Raw genomic sequence first — 20,774 nt, 5'->3', positions numbered from 1 at the left:
AAAGCAGTTTGGAACCCTATTTTACATGCTATACTAGGATTGTAGTTAAAATACATATTCACTTTTACAATGAAAATGAATTCATGTATCTAATTGACGGAAAATGAAGTGGATGAAGTTAATAAAAAATTTGTAACAGCACGGCTTCTTAATCAAATGATACAGGGGTTTTGATAATGCATTGTTGCAATAATTCAAATGGGAGTTCAAGTCATGCCTTCTTCTTTCAAATGCAGCACATTCAAATAGTAGGTGGTCCACTGTTTGTGAGGATCCGCAAACACACACGTAGCCATCAGGACGATTGATTCTGAATCGATGAAAATAATAACCAAATTTACCATGACCAATCAGAAATTGAGTAATTTCAAAGCTTGGCACCAACACGTTACTTTGCAGGCGGTTGGAAACCTCGGGGAAGAATATTTCTCTGGTGATTTGGCCTCTAGTGGAAGAAGTCCAAATGTTCCATTGATGGATTACGTGCTTCTTTATGATTTTTTTAGCGTAGCTAGGTGATGTTTTGTCATAAGAAATTTCAAAATTAGATGTAGCCGCTGCTTTCGCCAGAAGATCAGCTTTCTCATTTCCAGATATTCCACAATGGCCATGAATCCAGTCAAAACAGATGTGCGGACTTTGTTGAGCTGTGGTTCTAATAGCTACAGCTATTGGATTCAGATTATATTTATTACTAGTTGATGTACCCGTGCTTCGCTACAGGATTCTCAGAAAGACTGACGTTGTGGTTTTCCTAACTGAAATAAACATAGGTCATTACAAAAACGTAAGTATGAATGTAGCGATTAAAAGCAATGCTATCATATGAAATACTCGATCAAATGGAAAGCCGCACGTTTTATCACTTTTAACGAACAGTGCTGCGGTTAGATTGCGGTGCCAATCTAATAGTCCAAAGTTCCAGAGCTGGGATGACCAGGCCGCAGATTGCCATGAACACTCATCTGCCATTATTTCGCTAAATATGCACACTGTTCATTCCAATCAGTGCCTCAGAGTAGGGATTGAATAGCCCGAATGCTATGATGATCCAGTGTGTTACGTACCAGTAGTATCAGAAAATTTATAATCCAGGGGAATGGCATGCTAAAGAAGAAAGTTATCTAACTCCCCAGCTACTTCGCATCAATATTCAGACAGGCTGTTACACCCTGTATGACTGGGCGAGTTGACCGTGTGGTTAGCGGTGCGCAGCTGTGAGCTTGCATCCGAGATATAGTGCCCCATTGACGGCAGCGCTGAAGATGGTATTCCGTGGTTTCCCACTTTCACACCAGTCAAATGCTGGGCCTGTACCTTAATTAAGGCCTAAGGAACTCCTAGCCCTTTCCTATCCCATCGTCGCCATAAAACCTATCTATGTCGGTGCGACGTAAATCGAATAAAAAATACTCTGTACGCAGCAGTAATCCTATCTACCGGAGATGAGGGGCAACAGAAGACACAAAGTACTTCATGACAAACAATGGTCACTGTAATGTTATTGTTGATCAATGTTATGAACTTTCTATATTGTAGGCCTACACATTTAGTTTTCTTTCGACTCTGTGATTTGTAAAATATTTTATACCGTAAACTGTAGTTTCTTATTCTCCGACTTTACATACCGATTTTCATTAAATACTGTTTACCCATTTTCTCGTTACTCGGCGCTGATATGGACTTAGTAACAAAAATCCAAATTCATGAATATCTTTGTGATCATAGCCAGTACGGTAATAATGTATAAGACATGAATAATAGGAAATTTAATACTATATAACCTTAGTTATGTAGCATTCATCGATTACACCTCTAATAAGAAATATTTGAGAATTACATTTTCGGCCTTCCCCTAAACTACCATTTCACTCAGCGTGAATAAAATAATTTACAGCCTAGACTATAGCAACTTATTTCCTGACTTTGCATACAGAGTTTCATCAAGATAGGACTACTAATAACAACAATATTTGAGAATTAAATTTTAGGCCTTCCTTAAACTACCATTTCACTCAGCGTGAGTAAAATGGTTTATAGCCTAGATTGTAGAGGCTCATCCCCCGACTTCACATACCGATCTTCATTAGACCACTAATAACATAAATAGTTGAGAATACAATTTTAGGCCTTCCCCTAAATTACCATTTCACTCAACGAGAGTAAAATGATTTATAACCTACATTGTAGAGGCTCATCCCCCGACTTCACATACCGATTTTCATTAAATTCTCTTCAACCGTTTTCTCGTGATGCGTGTACATACATACAGACAGACAGACAGAAATTACGGAAACGTGAAAAGTGCATTTTCTTGTTACTATGGACATGACCGATACAGAAATACCATTATTTTCAAATTCTGAGCAATGTACAGACAAAACTCTTATTTTATATATATAGATTTATCGCATTTAGTGCAGCTTGCAAATTACTTAATAACAGAGATTTCTTATTGTTAGATTTGCACCATTCGATCGCAGACTTAATCGCCCACAGTTCAGCCTGGAAAATAGAGTTTGTGGAAGAGAGTTTGTACTGGGATGAGAACACCTCAGAATTGTTTTCATGAACAACGAAGGCACATCCAACTCTGTCCTGTTCATCTGTACTTGGTATGCGAGATCCATCTGTGTAAATAAAGCAGTCATGGGTAATTGAACAATTTTCATAAATAAAGTTTTTGAAGAGACTTGGGTGATCAGACTGTAGAAAATGACAAGGTTGCTCTAGAGTGGTATCTCTGAATTTGCATCAATTTATGCTGAGCCTATTTCTTCTCAAGTGTCATTTGAAAAGAGGAAACACAATACAATATCAGAGATACAAACGCTGTATCATAATTCTTAGTACCTCTGAATTTAGTCCCCAAGAAGGTCTGCAGGCAATAGCTAAACCTTGCATAAACTTACTGCCTTTCTGTTGTAGTTTGTTGAAATGGGCCCTGAAGGTTAACTTCTTGTCAAGTACAACTCCTAGATAAAGAATATGATTATCCATAGTGATATTTTGTCCATTCATTTTAATTTTAGGCTTTCTTAGTTTCCTTCTCCTTGTAACAAGCATGGCCTTCGTTTTCTGGGGATTAAATTGTAATTTATTATCACAACCCCTGGTAAATAAAATGTCAAGAGACAAATTTGCTCTTACTCTCAGATCCTGCACATTATCTGCTTTAATTAAAAGAAGGGCGTCATCAGCATAGGCCACAACTTTACAACTAACAGGAAGACGTAGTAAAGTTAGAAGGTCATCGTATAAAATGTTCCAAAAACCAGGACTACAACTAGATCCTTGTGGGCAACCCCTTTTCAGGATCTTTGAAGAAACTGCTGATCCGACTTGAAGTTTAACTTTCCGATTTTGGAAATGAGATTGTATTTTATATAAATTTTTGGGACAGAGCTTCTTTTTCAATCGAGTTAGAACTTTTGGCCACCAGGCATTATCGAATGCACTGGAGATATCGTAATCTATAATCTTCATTTCCGTATTGACAATTGCACAATTAAAAATAGGAGAGGATTTCCACCAGTCAATACTTATTTATTGTACACATTAAACTACAGGACCGGTTTCGACCTCATATTCAAGGTCATCTTCAGCTGAACCATATATACATATTAATATAATGAAGCTTTGATTAAGATTGTGGTGTTGAAGGAATGCCATATGATGATGATGTACATTTAGTTATGTACAAATGGGGCACGTCTTAGCGTGAGCTGGCGTATATGTCATTCTGTGCAATATTGCAACTGTATGTCTAAAATGTTGAAGGTCTTAAAACTAGTGTATAAAACACGTCTTTTCCTAAACTAACTTATAAAAAGGGGCACCCTTTTTAAATTGAAAGTGTTTTATCTCACATACGCACAGGAAGACAAAACTTTTATCCATGCAATTTTACAAACTCTATGAATAGCAGCTGAAGTGTACAACTGTGAATAAGACTTAAATACGGAAGTTAGTCGATGTATTGACCACCAAGCAAGAACGAATGTTCATGTACATGAAGTGTTTTTATGTATTGTTTTTATCTTGTACATATATATAAGTTAGTTTAGGAAAAGACTTGTTTTATACACTAGTTTTAAGACCTTCAACATTTTAGACATACAGTTGCAATATTGCACAGAATGACATATACGCCAGCTCACGCTAAGACGTGCCCCATTTGTACGTAACTAAATGTACATCATCATCATATGGCATTCCTTCAACACCACAATCTTAATCAAAGCTTCATTATATTAATATGTATATATGGTTCAGCTGAAGATGACCTTGAATATGAGGTCGAAACCGGTCCTGTAGTTTAATGTGTACAATAAATAAGTATTGATTGGTGGAAATCCTCTCCTATTTTTAATTGTGCACTGGAGATATCCAGTGATATTAGGATAGCTACTTCATGCATGGAGAAAACATTCTCAGCCCATTCTACTACACTAAGAACAGCATCTTCTGTCGATTTTTGTGGAGTAAATCCGTACTGGCATTGACTTAAATGATTGTTGTTGTTACCGGGCGAGTTGGCCGTGCGTGTAGAGGCGCGCGGCTGTGAGCTTGCATCCGGGAGATAGTAGGTTCGAATCCCACTATCGGCAGCCCTGAAAATGGTTTTCCGTGGTTTCCCATTTTCACACCAGGCAAATGCTGGGGCTGTACCTTAATTAAGGCCACGGCCGCTTCCTTCCAACTCCTAGGCCTTTCCTATCCCATCGTCGCCATAAGACCTATCTGTGTCGGTGCGACGTAAAGCCCATAGCAAAAAAAAAAATTAAATGATTGTTACTATGTAAGTAGTACATGACCCGATCGATTATTAACTTCTCAAAAATCTTCCCCAGAACTGGAAGGAGGCAAATAGGCCTGAAAGGTTTGGCAGTAAACATTCTTGAAATAATGCCTTAGGGATTATTTTAACAATTGCAATTTTCCAAGTAGTAGGGAAGAGGCTGAACACCAACCACTTATTAAAAAGGGTGACAAACAGGGAAGGAAAACACAAGTGGATATTTTTGATAATGTTTGCTGATTGTCTATCCCAACCTGGTGCTTTCTTGTCATTTTGTGCGAGTATTATTCGTTCAACTTCTTGGCAGGTGAAAAGCGCATCATCTGCAGTATTAGGAGGGAGAGAGCAAAATAATCTAATGGCCTTTTGAGTTTCTGTATCGTTATCTTCTTCGGAGAAGAAAGAGTTGATAAGAACATCAGCAGTGTTGGAGAATGATTTTGTAAAACCAGTGTCTGATTCAATTGAGCAAATAGTATGATTCAAGTTTTCAGGTTTTCTTGTTAATTTGTAAACAACTCCCCAAGGATTACATTTTGTAGGCAGTGAGCAGAATTCTTTCCATTTTTCCGATTTCCTTCTTATTATCAAATTCTTGTACTCTTCCTTAACTACCAGATATATTTCTTCGTATCGCTGACGGAGAAGAGGACAGCGACTTCGTTTGTAACGTCTGTGACAAGCAAGAACACGTTTACGCATGCCTGTTAGCTCTTCGTTCCACCAGAAATTTTTAGGAGGTTTCTGAGAGATTTTTGGTAGATTTGCTTCAGAAATTTTTTGAGGTAATTGGAAGCTTCTTAGACTGTACTGCATCCGAATAAAGAGCAGATTGCTTACCTGGATTAAGAGATGCATTCATCAAGATCATTAACTGTTCATTGAAGACGTCAAAAGTCTGCTTGATCACATTAACAGAAGCTAATACTTCATCACGCCAGTTTTTATTTGTACGTTTGTCAGTTTTTAAAATATCATTGATTAATTTCACTTGACTTTCAGCCGAGCTATATAATTCACCAACATTCATATTCATTGCCATCTATGAATTCTATAACCACAAAGGTTGGAAAAACTAACCAAAAGAATGCCACATATTTGTCGAGTACCAGTCGGGGGGAGAAGTGGAGACACGTAGACAAGCACATAGTTTAAACAGTGTAACTCGAAAAGGCATTGTTTTCCATTATTTGAAGCATAAATTATTTTATAGTGCTTCATTGGTTTGTGTATAATGGATGCCTATATTTGTATTTTGATTTAAAATATGTTGTGCTTCGTAGGAACTGGAGTTTACTTAAGGTGAGTTTAAACTTGAGACTAGTGTTTGTACAGACAGACATGACAGAAATTAAAAAATTGTATTTCTTTCTTATTCTGGGCATTGCCAACACACAAATATTAATCTTTTTAAATTGTGACCAAAGCACAGACAAAACTCTTTATGTAGATTCTGTTTAAATGCAGTTCCTTCTTGGCACATTAACAGCAAATATCTTAGATGTTCATTAATTTGACAACTTCATTTTAAGGAACTTCATTGCCCCACAAACATACTACACTGGCGTAGCAGGGGGAGAGGTGATACTACAAGGTGGCAGATGGGGTCCTAACCGGCTTGCCGGCAGGCTTGAGCGAAATAAAATAGCTCTTGTGGACCAAACACACGAGCCCTTGTGGGTGGGGGACGCAGACAAAGAACACACCCATGGTATCCCTTGCCTGTTGTAAGAGGCAACTAAAAGGGGCAACCAAGGGATGATCGAATTAGAACCATGAGACTACTTGTAATTAGTACCATCACTCAGGGAACACCATGGATGGCCTTTACTTGCGAATAGTACCGCAATGTTAGATACACAATAGGTTTGTGATCAGTGGCAACAGAGTGTGAATCAGGGTAGGATTTACAGTACCCGTGATTAGTACCACTACATGTGGAACACCACAGGCTTACATTGCCTGTAATTAGTACCATTGAGAAACATCATGGGTCTGGGTGTTGCCTGTGTTTAGTACCACTATATGAGCGACACCGTGGGTCTGCGTTGCCTATGATTAGTACCCGCTATGTGAGGAACACCATGGGATAGTACTAGAGTCCCTGTGATTAATACACCTATGTGAGGAACATCATAGGTTTGTGTTGCCTGTAAGTGGCTCCGCAATGTGAGAAACGCGATAGGTCTGCTTTACATGTGCATATTACATTATCTGTGAGTAGTACCATAATATGTAGAATACCACGACTCTATGCTACTTTTGATTAGTACCGCAATATGACACATACCATGGTTCTACTTTACTGGCAATGTACCATTATGAGGGGCCAATGGCCTGGATTTTGGACCCTTTTAGACAACAAGCATCATTGATTTAGGATTTTGCTCTAGAAGCAGTCCCTTGATCAGTAATACTATTGATTTACGATAGTTTCTGGGAATATGGGGCATTGCGGGTTGGATCCACTGATTGTTTAAAATTCATATTCACCCATTCATTCTTCGTTGATTGAATTCTAGTCAGGATGATTTTGGACTTTAAAATTGTCATTACTTTTTGCATCATTTCGTGCCATTACGGGCCGATGACCTAGATGTTAGGCCCATTTAAACAAGCATCATCACTTCATTGCCATCATTGCAAAGTGGATTTTCTGATGGCAACTCCAGAAGAAATACAGTGGATCAATGATCTTGACATTCAGTTGTAGGGAGCCTTTTCTTGTTATGTAAATATGTATATAATTTATTTCTGAACTCAACTTGATTGTATGGGCCATACGCTAAATAAAATAAATTATATGCTACATTATTGCTCTGCCTATAATTTCCACTAAATCATTCTTCACAATTTAGATGTTGCAACTCACCACTATTTACTTTGACTCACTGTGCCTGAGGCCTGTAGGCCTGTTACAAAACTTGAACCAACAGAAGTTCTATTCATGGTAAACCTGTCAGTGACAGTTGAAGTTTCCAATGGAACATCATTTCGGATGTTTAAAATATTGCTACTTTTAAAGGATGGCTGGTATAAGGGAAGTAATCAGGTAGAACAATGTAATTGTTTAAATACAACTGACAATAAAAGTGCTAAATCTTTGGAGTGGAAATATAATAAAAATGTATGCCATTTATTAAAGTGTTTTATTACCAACATTTGTGATTCTGTAACATTGATAAATGTATAGGTCCTATTTTTGGTGCAAAGTCGAAAATGTAAATGAACATACATACCCTCAAAATAAGATGATACTGGTTCTAAACCAGGAATTTAGAATAATCTTCGCAACTTATATTAACTATGATTATTGTCTGTGTTTGCATCAGATTTCTTTATCATACTATCTTTGCTAAACCTGACTTTGTTTCAGTTTTCAAATTATTAGGTATTTAATGGTTAGGTTGATCCTTCACGATAGTGGTGCTGAATGAGAAAGAGGTAATTCACATAATCTCTCACAGACCATAATATGATAATTAGGTTAGATGGGTAAAATTTTAGCAGTATAAAAATGAAAGTAAGTTAATTTCTCACTCCACCATTACTCTGCATATTGAATACATAAGGATACCTTAGTTTGGATTAAAGGGTTGTAGTAAGGATGTAAAAAAGAGGGTATATAAGTCTCAGGTACGATCCCGGTTAGAGTATAGTACCAGGGTATGGGGCCCCACAGACCCACATAAGGACTACTTGATACAAGAACTGGAAAAAAATCAAAAGGAAAGCAGCATAATTTGTTCTGGGTGATTTCCGACAAAGGAGTGGTGTTACAAAATGTTGCAAACATTGGGCTGGTAGGACTTGGGAATATGGAGATGAGATGCTAGACTAAGTGGTATGTTCTGAGCTGTCAGTGAAAAGATGAGGTGGAATGACATTAGTAGATGAATTAGCTTGAGCGGAGCGTTAAAAGTAGGAAAGATCTTAATAAGAAATAAAGCTGGAATTCAAGAGGATAAATTGGAGCAAACATTCATTTATAGGATGAGGGGTAAAGGATTGGAAATGGTGAGCTGCAGGGAAAAGGGACATAAGTCATTATCAATTATTGCTGATGTTCCTGTTTTTTGCCATTCAAAATCACAGCAAAATTACTTATATATTATAATTTTCTATATGTATTTTACTATGTTTATATTAACCTTGACTGTATCACTATTCTCACAGCAAGATATGACCTAAACTGATAATGATGATGATGATTGGTGTTGTTTAAAGGGGCCTAACATCGAAGGTCATTGGTCCCATGACCTAAAGTAACTGAAATAGAAAATCTGAAATTTGCCAGATATTGACTTATGTTGCTCTTCTCTGGGACTCACAAATTTATCAAGGGAAATGTTCAGTGAATTTCCAAGTTCTATGAAAATATTTAAGGAAAAGCCAGGTAAACAATTGATAGGGAATCTGCCACCTAGGCGACAGCCCTAAATACAGATGATTGATTGATGTTGAGTTTAACTAGACCCTTGCAAATTAGGAGGGAAATTATTTGTTCATAGGCATATTTTTACTTAAGATTGGCAGTACTGTGGTAACTTGTTGGCTATGACTATGTTGAGATAAATGAACAAAAATGTGAATTCATCAAATGAGTCACTTTTTATCACTTCACATCATTGTTCTTGAGTATTCACTACAGTAAAACCTGTCTTCAGCGAAATTGAATGGGACTCTCAAATTTTTCCGTTAAAGGTAGGTTTCCAGTAAATGAAGATAGGCTTATTCTAAAATAATTAAACCATCAACATGCATATAATGGACATACTGAGAAAAAATAGAATGGTGTACGTACCTTATTCAGTGTTATATTTGTGGTACAAATACAGTACAATCAAAACTTATGCTGAACAGAAAAAGAATCATTGTATAATTTTTTCCAACTGTCAAGGAGAGTTTTTTTGCACACATTGCTGCTTAGCTGCTTGACTTTCCACAAACACATTATCTTGAGAAACCACACCAAGCATATCAGAATCATTTTGCCGTAGGGCACATTGCTGTAGTTCATTTAAACTAACAAGTAATAAATTTCATTGTGATCCGTATTGACGATCACCAAAAAAGAGGATGAAAGGGAGGTCCACCTATTCATTACCAATTAAATAAAGTCTAATTATCTTTATTAAATGTTGGGACTAGTTTCGACCCCATTAATTGGGTCAACTTCAGCCTTAATCACAAGATGGAAAAAATGATGTTACAAGCAATACAATCACCAATAATACGCTGAAATTTGGCATGTCCTTAGACTTGTTTATATAATATGCAATTGTGTACGTACCTTATTCATTTTAACTCTTCACAGGATCTTGATAAGTCTTTAACCTGAAGTCTTCTTCAAACTTTGTACCCTATTCTTCTTCTTCTTCCAGATTTTCCATAAAATTCTTAATTAAGCCATCTGTATCCATTGTAGCACATCACCGACTATGTTTATGTAATCCTTGACATTGCAATTGAAAGCAGCTTCATTAATGTAGTTTTGTAATTCTTGCTGTTCATCCTTATATTCTTCACTATCAGTAACGTTCCTTGTTGGAAACTGTCTTTCCAAAACACTTTGTCACTCTTTCTGGTAACAGTTTCTTTACACCTTGACTTATCCAAAATATTGCATCTAGCACTGAGACGGTTTTAGCTAGTTCAGAGATGGCAAAGAAGACTGCAGTAACAGTTTACGATAATGCACTTTAACATTCTGAATGATGAAGCGGTCCATTGGTTAACGTCTCTCAATTCACCACAAAGTTTGTTAACCTGGCATTACTCGCTAGATCTTTACGTCCGCCGTTACTTGCTACTGAGCGCAGCACTCACCTTTAAAGGCCAAAATGTGCCGCTATAAAGATGGAGGTATTTTTAATACGTCAATTTGAGATAGTTACAGTATTTATTTAGGAACACAAGCAACTGGAGTCGCCATGCATGTTAACGTGCTACGGCTATGGAGTCAAACTCTGCACGTGTGGGACGTGGGACGTTTGAATGGTTTACTGTGGTTTCCCATTTACACTTCCTGGCAAATGCCAGGACAGTTCCTATTCATAGGCCACAACTGATTCCTTCCACCTGCCAATTTTGTTCACAATCTTTCATTTCATCTTCATTAGCTCCTCAACTCAGGTTGGCATCAGGAAGAGCATCTAGCCGTAAAACATGCAATATAAATTCATCTCGCCTCTTTCCCAACCCCGTATCAAGAAACGGGACTAAGTGGTGGACAAACAATATATATAGGAACACAAATGCTTTAATTTAAACATAGTTACGTTTTAGGAACACAAATATTTAAATTTAAACAAATTTGAAATATGAGGAGTATGAGCTAAATAATGTGAAAATATAATCCAGCATAATATGAAACAAATATTTTACACAGTCATTTATCACTTCTGTAGCTTTCAGTATCATTCCTGGTACACTTGTTCTGCAAATGTTTCCGGGTTCGAACATTTGTAGCGGGAGCATGGAGACCCCACTTGGTAATTCCATTCTTTCCTAAGACAAAACAGCCTTTAATCAACGGAAGTGCCTCTTCTGCCTCAGAACTTGCAGGCACTCTGTTTCAGAGTTATGATCACTTTAGTAAATCTCATCTGTTTCATTACCATCACTTTTGGTGTTCAAGTCCACTTCCCAACCATGAAAGTATCTGATCAGTGGATGCCATTATAACTTGTATAAACATTTCACATTAAACACAAGCATAAGACAAAGCTTGACTTACTACAATGCACAAAATTTAAGTTGCACTATTACCCGCTACTGAGCACACTGCTTACCAAACATGCACCGTCGTGGATTGGGGGTTTTGGGTTTCAAATATAATGGAAATAACTGACACTTCCCCTTCCTAACAATCTGTTTGAAAGGAGCATGGAGTTTCAACATTCCAACAACAAGCAGTACACTATGGAGGTGAGCACTAAGCTCAACATGCAAATAACCACAGCTTAAAAACTAAGAGCTTCACCATTGGTGAAACCAGCTTCTGAATTCCATCCTCATAGAAATCTGCCGCCTGGTGTGCCAGCCATTACAGTATGGTTGTTTGTAGGTCATCATCATCATCATCATCGTTGTAGCACTGACCTAAACGCTTTTTGAAGTGCAGGAACAAGTGGTGGGCACTAGGTCAGGACTATACCAGAGGATGATCAAATTGTTCCCAACCAAATGAAGCAATGAGATCTAGGGTTCAATTAGCCTTGTGAGCATGCCACGCCATTTGTTTTGGATTGCACAACACAGTTCACGTAAAGTCTCACAATAAATTGGCATTTGTTGTGTTACCTTGGTGCAAAAAATCCACAAGCAACACACACTGCTTATCCCAAAACACAGTGCACAGGAGTTTGCTTGCACTTCACTTTCTTGGGTGATATCGAGTGTCTCCATTCCGTGGATTAATGTTTTGATTCCGGCATAACATAAGCCACCTGTGGTTCGTCACCGGTGACAATTCAGGTGAGGAACACATCATCTTCATTACTGTTCCTATCAAGGAAAGTCAAAGCACTGCCTATGTGCTTGGTTTTGTGCACCTCTGTCAGCATCCTCGGTACCCAGCGTGAGCACAACTTCCTATAATCTAAGTGTCCTGACACATTTTCATAAAGAGCACTGCTTGAAATATCAGGCAGCTCATAACTTAATGATGAAATCGTGAAGTGTCTGTTTTCTTGAACCTTTGCATCAACTTCTTGCACCGAGTCTTTCAGTAATGACAGGCGATCGCCCACTACACTTCTTGTCGTAGACATTATTATGGCCTTTTTTAAATGCTTTAACCCACTTTCTTGCATTCCTTCGCTCATAGTGTGTTCCCCATACACTTCACTACTCTGCCAAAGAATTTCAACAGCATTCAAGTCTTTTGCATTTAGTATATGAATCACAGTGCGTACTTCACACTTGGCGGGACCGTTAATTGTCAGAGGCATTTTCGGTACGCACAAATGTAAACACGGGCGAATGCTTCTGTAATGGCATTTGTGGCTATCCTACCGATGTACGTACTGAGCACGCATGCTCTGAATGACGACCGAAGCGCTGCAGCGAACATACTTAGAAACAGTACTTACTTAAAGAAACCATGCTTCATACAACACTTATATTGGTGGCGTCGATACAGCCAATCATTTGAGTGCAACATATTGCTTCCTCCATAAGACACTGAAGTAGTGAAGAAGATTATTTTTCTGGAGTACAGAGGTTCCAGTTATAAAAGCCTACATACTCTATACCCATAATGCCAAAGCAAATCATACCAAGTTCGGCCCCGTGGTGTAGGGGGCAGCGCGTCCGCCTGTCGCCCGGCGGCCCCGGGTTCGATTCCCGGCCGGGTCAGGGGTTTTTAATTGTAAATTATTAATATCCCTAGCCTGGGGACTGGGTGTTTGTGTCGTCCTTAACGTTCCTTTCCTCACATTCAACACTTTACACTTCTGCAATCTCCCAATACACGCAGGTTCATAACATATGGTGCAAGTAGGGGCAAAAGATCTTTCTAGGTCGACGCCCCGAACAAATAGCATTTTTTTTTTAAAGCCCATGAAACAAGTTAATTTTAGGAGACAGCTGGTCGGAACTTGTTGGAGACTTCTGTACAGGGAGTGGTAACTTAAGAAGGGGGCAGAATTCCACTTGCAGGTGAAGAGCGAAGCCTGGATGGAAGGCTGCATATTATAATTCCACACCCAGGAGGAAAGCACAAAGACTATTGTGTGCTCCAAGCGAAATGTTCCAGGGCAAAGACAAAAGACAACCTACATTTGTGAAACCTGTGAATGTAAACCTGGACTTCATGTGAGGAACTGCTTCAAATGGTACCACACAATGAAAAATTACAAGCTGTGAACTGATTAGACACATTTCTCAGGTGTGGCTAAACTAAATTCTTGCTTGAAATATCCTTTATTTTGTTTTAATTTCTTATCAATTCACTCTTGATTATTAGACAGAATTTCCTCAAAATTTGCTTGGAGTAGACTAATGCTACCAGTTAAAAATCATTTGGACTGCCAAGGCTTAACTTTGTATTTGTCAGAGAGAATGGAAGCGTACAAGTTGGTTTGCAGTCTATTTGGATTTTTTGGAGAACTCTTTGAACTGGACAATGAACAGCTTGGCAGGAACTTGTCAGTTTAGACTATTTTGATTTTTACGTAAAGAACAAGCTGATTCAATCTATTGATTTAATGAAAGATTGCATGAGGGACTTATCAGTAATGGCTGTTATTCTGTTGAAATGTTCTGTCACAACTTCATTGTCAAAAACCATCTGAAGTGTTGAAAACATGTAAGCTCTTTAGGCTTTTTCAATCGTGAAATTACCAGCGTTTTGCCCCAGTGTAACAGTGGACTCATCAGTTGGATTACTACACCTTTCCAAGATGCTGGCGGCTAGTGCTGCGCCGTTGAGACACCCCTGCAAACCTCTTGTGTAGGACAATCTGAAATGTACTTCCCCAAATACAGAAATAGCTCTAAGAATTTATTATTATTCATCATCATCACTACAAGCTGTGAACTGATTAGACACATTTCTCAGGTGTGACTAAACTAAATTCTTGCTTGAAATATCCTTTATTTTTTAATTTCTTATCAATTCACTCTTGATTATTAGACAGAATTTCCTCAAAATTCGCTTGGAGTAGACTAATGCTACCACTCACCCAGGTGGTCACAGTGGTCACAAACGATCTCTTTCGAAAATGAAGCTGTTCATAAACCGATTGAAGCCGTGCATGATTTAAACCTGCCTCTCTTACCTGATACTCTTTCTTACGCTTTAAAAATGATATAACCAAACCCCATAGCACTACAGCCCTTGAAAGGCCTCGGCGTACCAAGCGACCACTGCTCAGCCCGAAGGCCCGCAGATTATGAGGTGTCGTGTGGTCAGCACGACAAATTCTCTCGGCCGTTATTCTTGGCTTTCTAGATGGGGCCGCCATCTCACCGTCAGATAGCTCCTCAATTCTAATCATGTAGGCTGAGTGGACCTCGAACCAGCCCTCAGGTCCAGGTAAAAATCCCTGACCTGACCGGGAATTGAACCCAGTGCCTCCGGGTAAGAGGCAGGCACGCTATCCGTACACCACGGTTAAAAATGATATACCAAAAAAAAATTTTTTTTGACATGCATGATTTTATTGCACAAAAGACACAAAATGTTCATTTTAAGTAAGTATTGATGTGAAATTGTTAAGCTTTCAATATCATTAGTCTATAATATCTTCAGTTTTTCTAATTTTTTAACTACATCTCATAATTTTTGCCTCTGCCATATCAAAATGTACAGTGTATTGTTTGAAATTAGTCATATTTACTTGAAATATTATCCACAAGGGTTAATCTGGCCGTTATAGGGAGGCATTAATTGGCTTGGTGGTGGTTAAGATGTAAGGTGCAAACTTGTGTTTTAATCATGCGTGGTTAGAGTCCCCATTTATGGAAGGAATTTCCAATGACAGATCTTCAGTGAGAATAACTTCAAAGCTATTGTTCCTGGTAGCTATTGCCTTGTCATCTGCTTAACCAACATAGGCTATCCCAGATTGGAAGGTCAAGGATGTGAGAGAAGAATACATTTGCTCTCTTCAAGTACTTCAGTGAGCTTGTGAATTTATTGCTCCGTACATGTTAGACAATATGGGCTACAAAATTTAATAGAGAAGGAATAATTGATGGGTAATCGTGAATTGGCAATTAAATATTTGATAACTTATAGAGTCTGAGATATTGTAGAGTAATTAATGCATTATAAGAATTTTTGTGGTATTATTTCTGTTCCATTGCATTTGTTGAATGTTTAGGCAACCCATCATGTAATTTATTTACTCTCTGTATGACTAACCTTTACAAATTGTTTTTGTCTTGCAGGACAACTGGGAAGATGATGAAGAAGAAGAAAAGAAAGATGTAGAGAAGCAGGAACCTGCTGTGAAAACAGTACAGCCAAAGAAACCGAAAAAAATTAGGGCAGAAAAGATAGAAGAGAAAGAGGTAAATAAAGACACTTTCTATCTTGCACACTCACTGGTAAATTCTAAACTATGTCAAGGTTTCTGGCAAAGGGCTTTTTATAAAAGTTTTTTACAGATCCGTTTTCTGTAGATTGAACTTTCGGATTGTAAGGTTATGTTGATAGCAAAAAAACTGTTTTCAACACCCACGCCATCAACAAAAACATGAACACGGGAGTTTACAGACTCAAATGTCAAGCATGTAATAGTTCCTATGTAGGACAAACAGGAAGGAACTTCACCTTGAGATACGCCGAACATTAAAATGCTGCTAAATACAAAATATTTTCTGCAATGAGTGAACATCATGCAAGTACTAATCACAATTACACTAACATAGTATAAGATTTAACAATAGTAAGACAAGAACAGAAGAGCCCCCTGCTCAACATTCTAGAGAATCTATACATTGGTATAGATCAATTTATAAATCAATCCCAGAATTTAAAGGACATTAATGAAAAAAAAAAAAAACATGTTATTAGACACTTATGTTCTGATCACATGCAAACAAAATACACTCCACCTGCAACACACAAGACCAGCAACCCCTACTTCAAACCTTGCCTCTTCCAACTGTATCTCTCTCCCGTTTTCCCCACAAGCCCGCCACTCAGTATAGCACCAACTCCCACAAACACGAGCAACAACAGATCCCCCATAGTCACACACTCCACAACAGGAAGGCTAAGCTCACGTCAGACCAAGGCTAGGTAATGTTGAATGTAAATTTCCCTCATTTTTGCAAACGATATCACTTATATACCCGATTTAGTCAATTAGCTAAAAATACGTTTCCTTGCTTGCGGGCTGAATCAAGGATGATTGACAATCCTCTATTAATTGTAGAATCTACTGGAATTATGAAACCTCCTTTTACATTATGTTGCTTTTATCATAAAAAAATATTGCAAGATTCATTTTGTTTCATACTACAAAAAAACTAACGACTAAGTTTATTGCAGTTTTACACTCGAAGACAAGAGAATATACTCTTGATATTTTATGTCATTTCACCACATTGTATAAGATATTAAAGCACTTTTTTTCATGTACCACAGTATAAGTATCTACAATTAGAATTTTCAGTCCTAGATTGAACTATAAATTCACAACATTACAGTTGAGGACCTGGATGCAATAAGAGCGTTAGTAGATTTAAGTTGTCTGAGAAACAGGAAGTCAAAGTTTTAAATTTGAATAACTAATATAAGGTCTTAGGATACATAAACATAATATTTAACAATCAGATAAGACATTCTAAAGTTTGTACTCAAATATCTCGAATGTATACAAGGATAATATGACTTAAATTTTCTTAGTATATGCTGTTATTGTGTGGAACTCCGAAATACTGTATAAACGCAGGTTCTGAGTGATTACATCAACTATGATTGGAAAATAGGTTTGGATGATACATTGAATTAATTAACATTTTTGTTAATTTTTTAAAAATTTATTTATTTATCATTTCACTCGTGCATTGTTACAATCAGAATCACTTTCTGAACTTTCTGATTCATGCCTCACACACAAGACCTTTTCATACTACTCTACATTTTCAGGTTTTAAGTACTTAGCTAAGGATAGTATATCACCCCTCTTTTGTGCTTTCAAACCTGGCTTATGTATATTACTTAGTTGTAAATCATTGTAAGACAGAGCGTTAACCTTTTTATTTATGAACACAAATGGCTGAAAGTTGGAAAAGTACATCTGAGATCCAGATACAATGCCATTCTCGAAATGAAGCCTCATGTATTACTGGATTGAAAATGTATACTCTTTTGCAGTAGGTACTCTTGGAAACACGTTTTATAATATTTCTCTTCCAGTTACCAGTGTTTTCTCTTCCTTTTCTTCCTTCTACACCTGGGTGTAAAACTTTAATCTACCTCCTATTCATTAATAGGCACATCTGATTCATTTTATTGTAAAAAACTAGATTGAATGTGTCCCGTGCATCATCTAACTAGCAAGCGCCATTTTCTCTTACACTGTTGATAAAGGATCACTCTCGTTCCTTGCAACAACAGCGTAGCGCACGCCGTTAATTTCTGTCTTCTCCTTACCTCTAGAAGCTGCGTACAGAACTAAGACATAGCTTGTTGTATAACAGAGGGTTCAAGGATGTTGAATATGATGTTTATGCAATAAGAGCATAAGTAGACTAACACTGTTATTGTATTCAGGTCCTCAATTATAGTTATTAGTTTCAAAAGACAATTCAATGGCCTTACACGTCAAAAGATTGAACATTAACTTTCTTCTTCATGTGATAAGCTTTTTGTGTAGTGTGCTTGATGATTTTTGCGCTATGTTTTTTAAAGATTTTAACTAAAATAAAATAATATTGTAACACTTGTACCTTTGTAAAGTTTTAAAGCTGAAGAAAAGAGGTTTCACTGAAGATGACCCATAAATAGGGTTGAAGCCTGTATGAATTTTTTGACATGACCTTTTAACCCCCTCAGGCAGGTGTGAATATGTATTGAATAGGAGGATGAATGAAAACTTTATAATTGTGCCCATGTATGTTAAAAATTTCCAATCTTTGCATGCCGTAGATTTGGCCGTGCATCGCACACATACACACAAACACTTCCAGATATCACAGACTGAATATAGCTTCTCGTGTCGGGGACCGAGAGTGCTTGAATTGTACTGCCTATTTATATACATTGCCTAGCAACATTGAATTTATAAATTTTATCCTAGTGGATTGTCATATCCCAACACACATTTTCCCCAGTTATTCGTTCATAACTCCCAAACAAGCGCAAAAATGAAAAATCCGTCTTCGAAGTGCATTTGGACCCCCTTCCGTCCACAAGTTTAAAAAAATCTGATCTCTGCATGCCATAGATTTGGCTGGACATCGTGCACATATACACGCTAACACTTCCTTCTTCTATTACAGGTTGTTGAAAGGAGATTTTCAGAATACCATGGTATGATAGATTTTGTATGATGATGTGGATCACTCGAAAGCTACATTCCTCCTCTATTACAATATGGAATAAAAAAATATTGTGTAGAATTTGCTGTGCCATCTTTAGTTATTACTTTGTGTGTTGTATATTGTTATCAAAGCTTAATACTGTTGATAGTGTTGCCTATCTAATGAAAATGGTAGTTTCACTTATCCATTATTGTTGGTGTGTTTTTTTGTTTTTCAGTTTTTACCCTAATTGTTTTTGTTTGTTTACAGCAAAGGGAATTAGAAAGGAGAGTTAAATTAGAACAAACTGAGCTAACAGCTGCAGAAAAACAGGCAGAAAAATTGTTGCGCCAGAAACTTGTAGAAGAATCTGATCTACGTGTAGCCATGGAAACATTTGGTAAGCTGTGGTGGTAAGGCTATCATTATTGCCATGTTTGAATAGATACAAAAGTTTTTATAAAAGTAAAAGATGCTTGATGTAAAGTGGTAAGTTATTTCTCTTAATGTTGGTAATATTCAAGTCATTGACAATTTTCTGGAATTCAGATATACAGTGGAAGTCTGCTATAGCGAGTACTGCATATAACGAGAACCCCGTTATAACGACAATATTTTGCTGTCCCTTCAAAATTCCTATGTTAAACTGTGTATTATCTTTCGGTTACAGCAAGAGCCCTATCACTGATCCAGCCACTATTACGAGTGATTAAGCGCATGCGATTACATGTAACTAAGAATTTAACAACTATACGTGAAAATATAAGTATTGAATAGGTGGAATAAATTAAAACACCTTTATCATTGTTGAACTGTTAAATTTTCAATACGGACCTAAAATGAGGTTTATAACATGTAACTTCGAAGGTAATGTCGGAGTCAATTAGTAATACCCATCGACTGCTCTTCTATAAAGAAAATTCGGAATGAAAGAGAATATGTTTTCGTAATAAATGCGTGTGTCAGCTAACAGTTGTTAACTCGTTAAAAATAAAGGCTGACTAAATGATCACTTAATTTTAATGCTTAATACTGAAATTAAGTAAGAAAGGGATACACCTCAAGATATGGCAGAGTGGATCACTGACTTCAGTGATTAGTTTTATATTTTCTCGCGTCTGGTTAAATTTCAGAAAGGCTGTTATCGTGTAAATTTATCACAATTGAAATAAAAATCTTTAAGGTTCCACCTTGTTCAATACAAATACACTGTTGTTAGATGGTTTTTAAAACATATATTTTATTGCAGAACTACTTTCTGCCCTCATTCAGGCACCATTATCAACTGCATAATAAGTTGAGAAACTTGGAGATATAACAATATAAAACAACATATTGGTATAATTAACTCCTTAATGTCTATCTAATGGTAAGTTTAAAACTCTAATTTACAAACAAGATAACCCTTTGAGTCAAAAATGTAAAATCTCATCTCTGAGTGATGAGTTGTCTTCAGTATTCTGTGTTGGCTATTATTCTATACACTTGTAAAAATCAAGTTCAACTACATTCTTAAAATCGTGAAATTCGAGCTGAATCACGTCCTAAACTGTTAAAATGTTCATTTCACAGATGCATTAGTAGCCATTTATTTGATTAAAAAACTCGTGTTCATTAAATTGCTAGACTGCGTCGTCTTCTGATGTTTACTGATATGTGGAAACTTAGTTCTTATGTTGTATATCTAATGGTTGGAACTGTGATTATTTGCCCTGATGTTAAGCGGGCATAGCCTCTCAGTTCAATACACCCCTGTAATGATGAAAGCCCAATGTTAATAGAAGGCGAGATAAATATTAAAAACTTGATTGAATCAAAATATTCATGAAGTCGACTCACCTCAATGGCTATGTACTTTGCGCGGCGACTGCAGTACGATGAGTGTGACTGCTCATGTCGTGTGCGATGTGATGAAGCGCTAAGGAAGGGGAAGTAGGGGCGGCAAGGGGAATGTTTCTGGAACGTTGACAATGTAGGAGAGGTTCCGGGG

General features: G+C 37.2%; 1 protein-coding gene across 1 annotated transcript in view; it reads left to right on the top strand.

Annotated features, from left to right (window-relative positions):
• Nucleotides 1-20,774, top strand: part of eIF3j (eukaryotic translation initiation factor 3 subunit j) — a 100,559-nt gene that overhangs the window by 13,827 nt on the left and 65,958 nt on the right. Inside the window, exons 3-4 of the mRNA XM_067146490.2 lie at nt 15,701-15,823; nt 19,055-19,184. Coding sequence (XP_067002591.1) covers nt 15,701-15,823; nt 19,055-19,184 — 253 coding nt within the window. The remainder of the gene's footprint in view (nt 1-15,700; nt 15,824-19,054; nt 19,185-20,774) is intronic.

This window comes from Anabrus simplex, chromosome 4, assembly GCF_040414725.1.
Source record: "Anabrus simplex isolate iqAnaSimp1 chromosome 4, ASM4041472v1, whole genome shotgun sequence".
NCBI classification, from domain to species: domain Eukaryota; kingdom Metazoa; phylum Arthropoda; class Insecta; order Orthoptera; family Tettigoniidae; genus Anabrus; species Anabrus simplex.
Note: the sequence above shows the minus strand (reverse complement) of the source record. Positions and strands in the feature narration are given on the sequence as shown.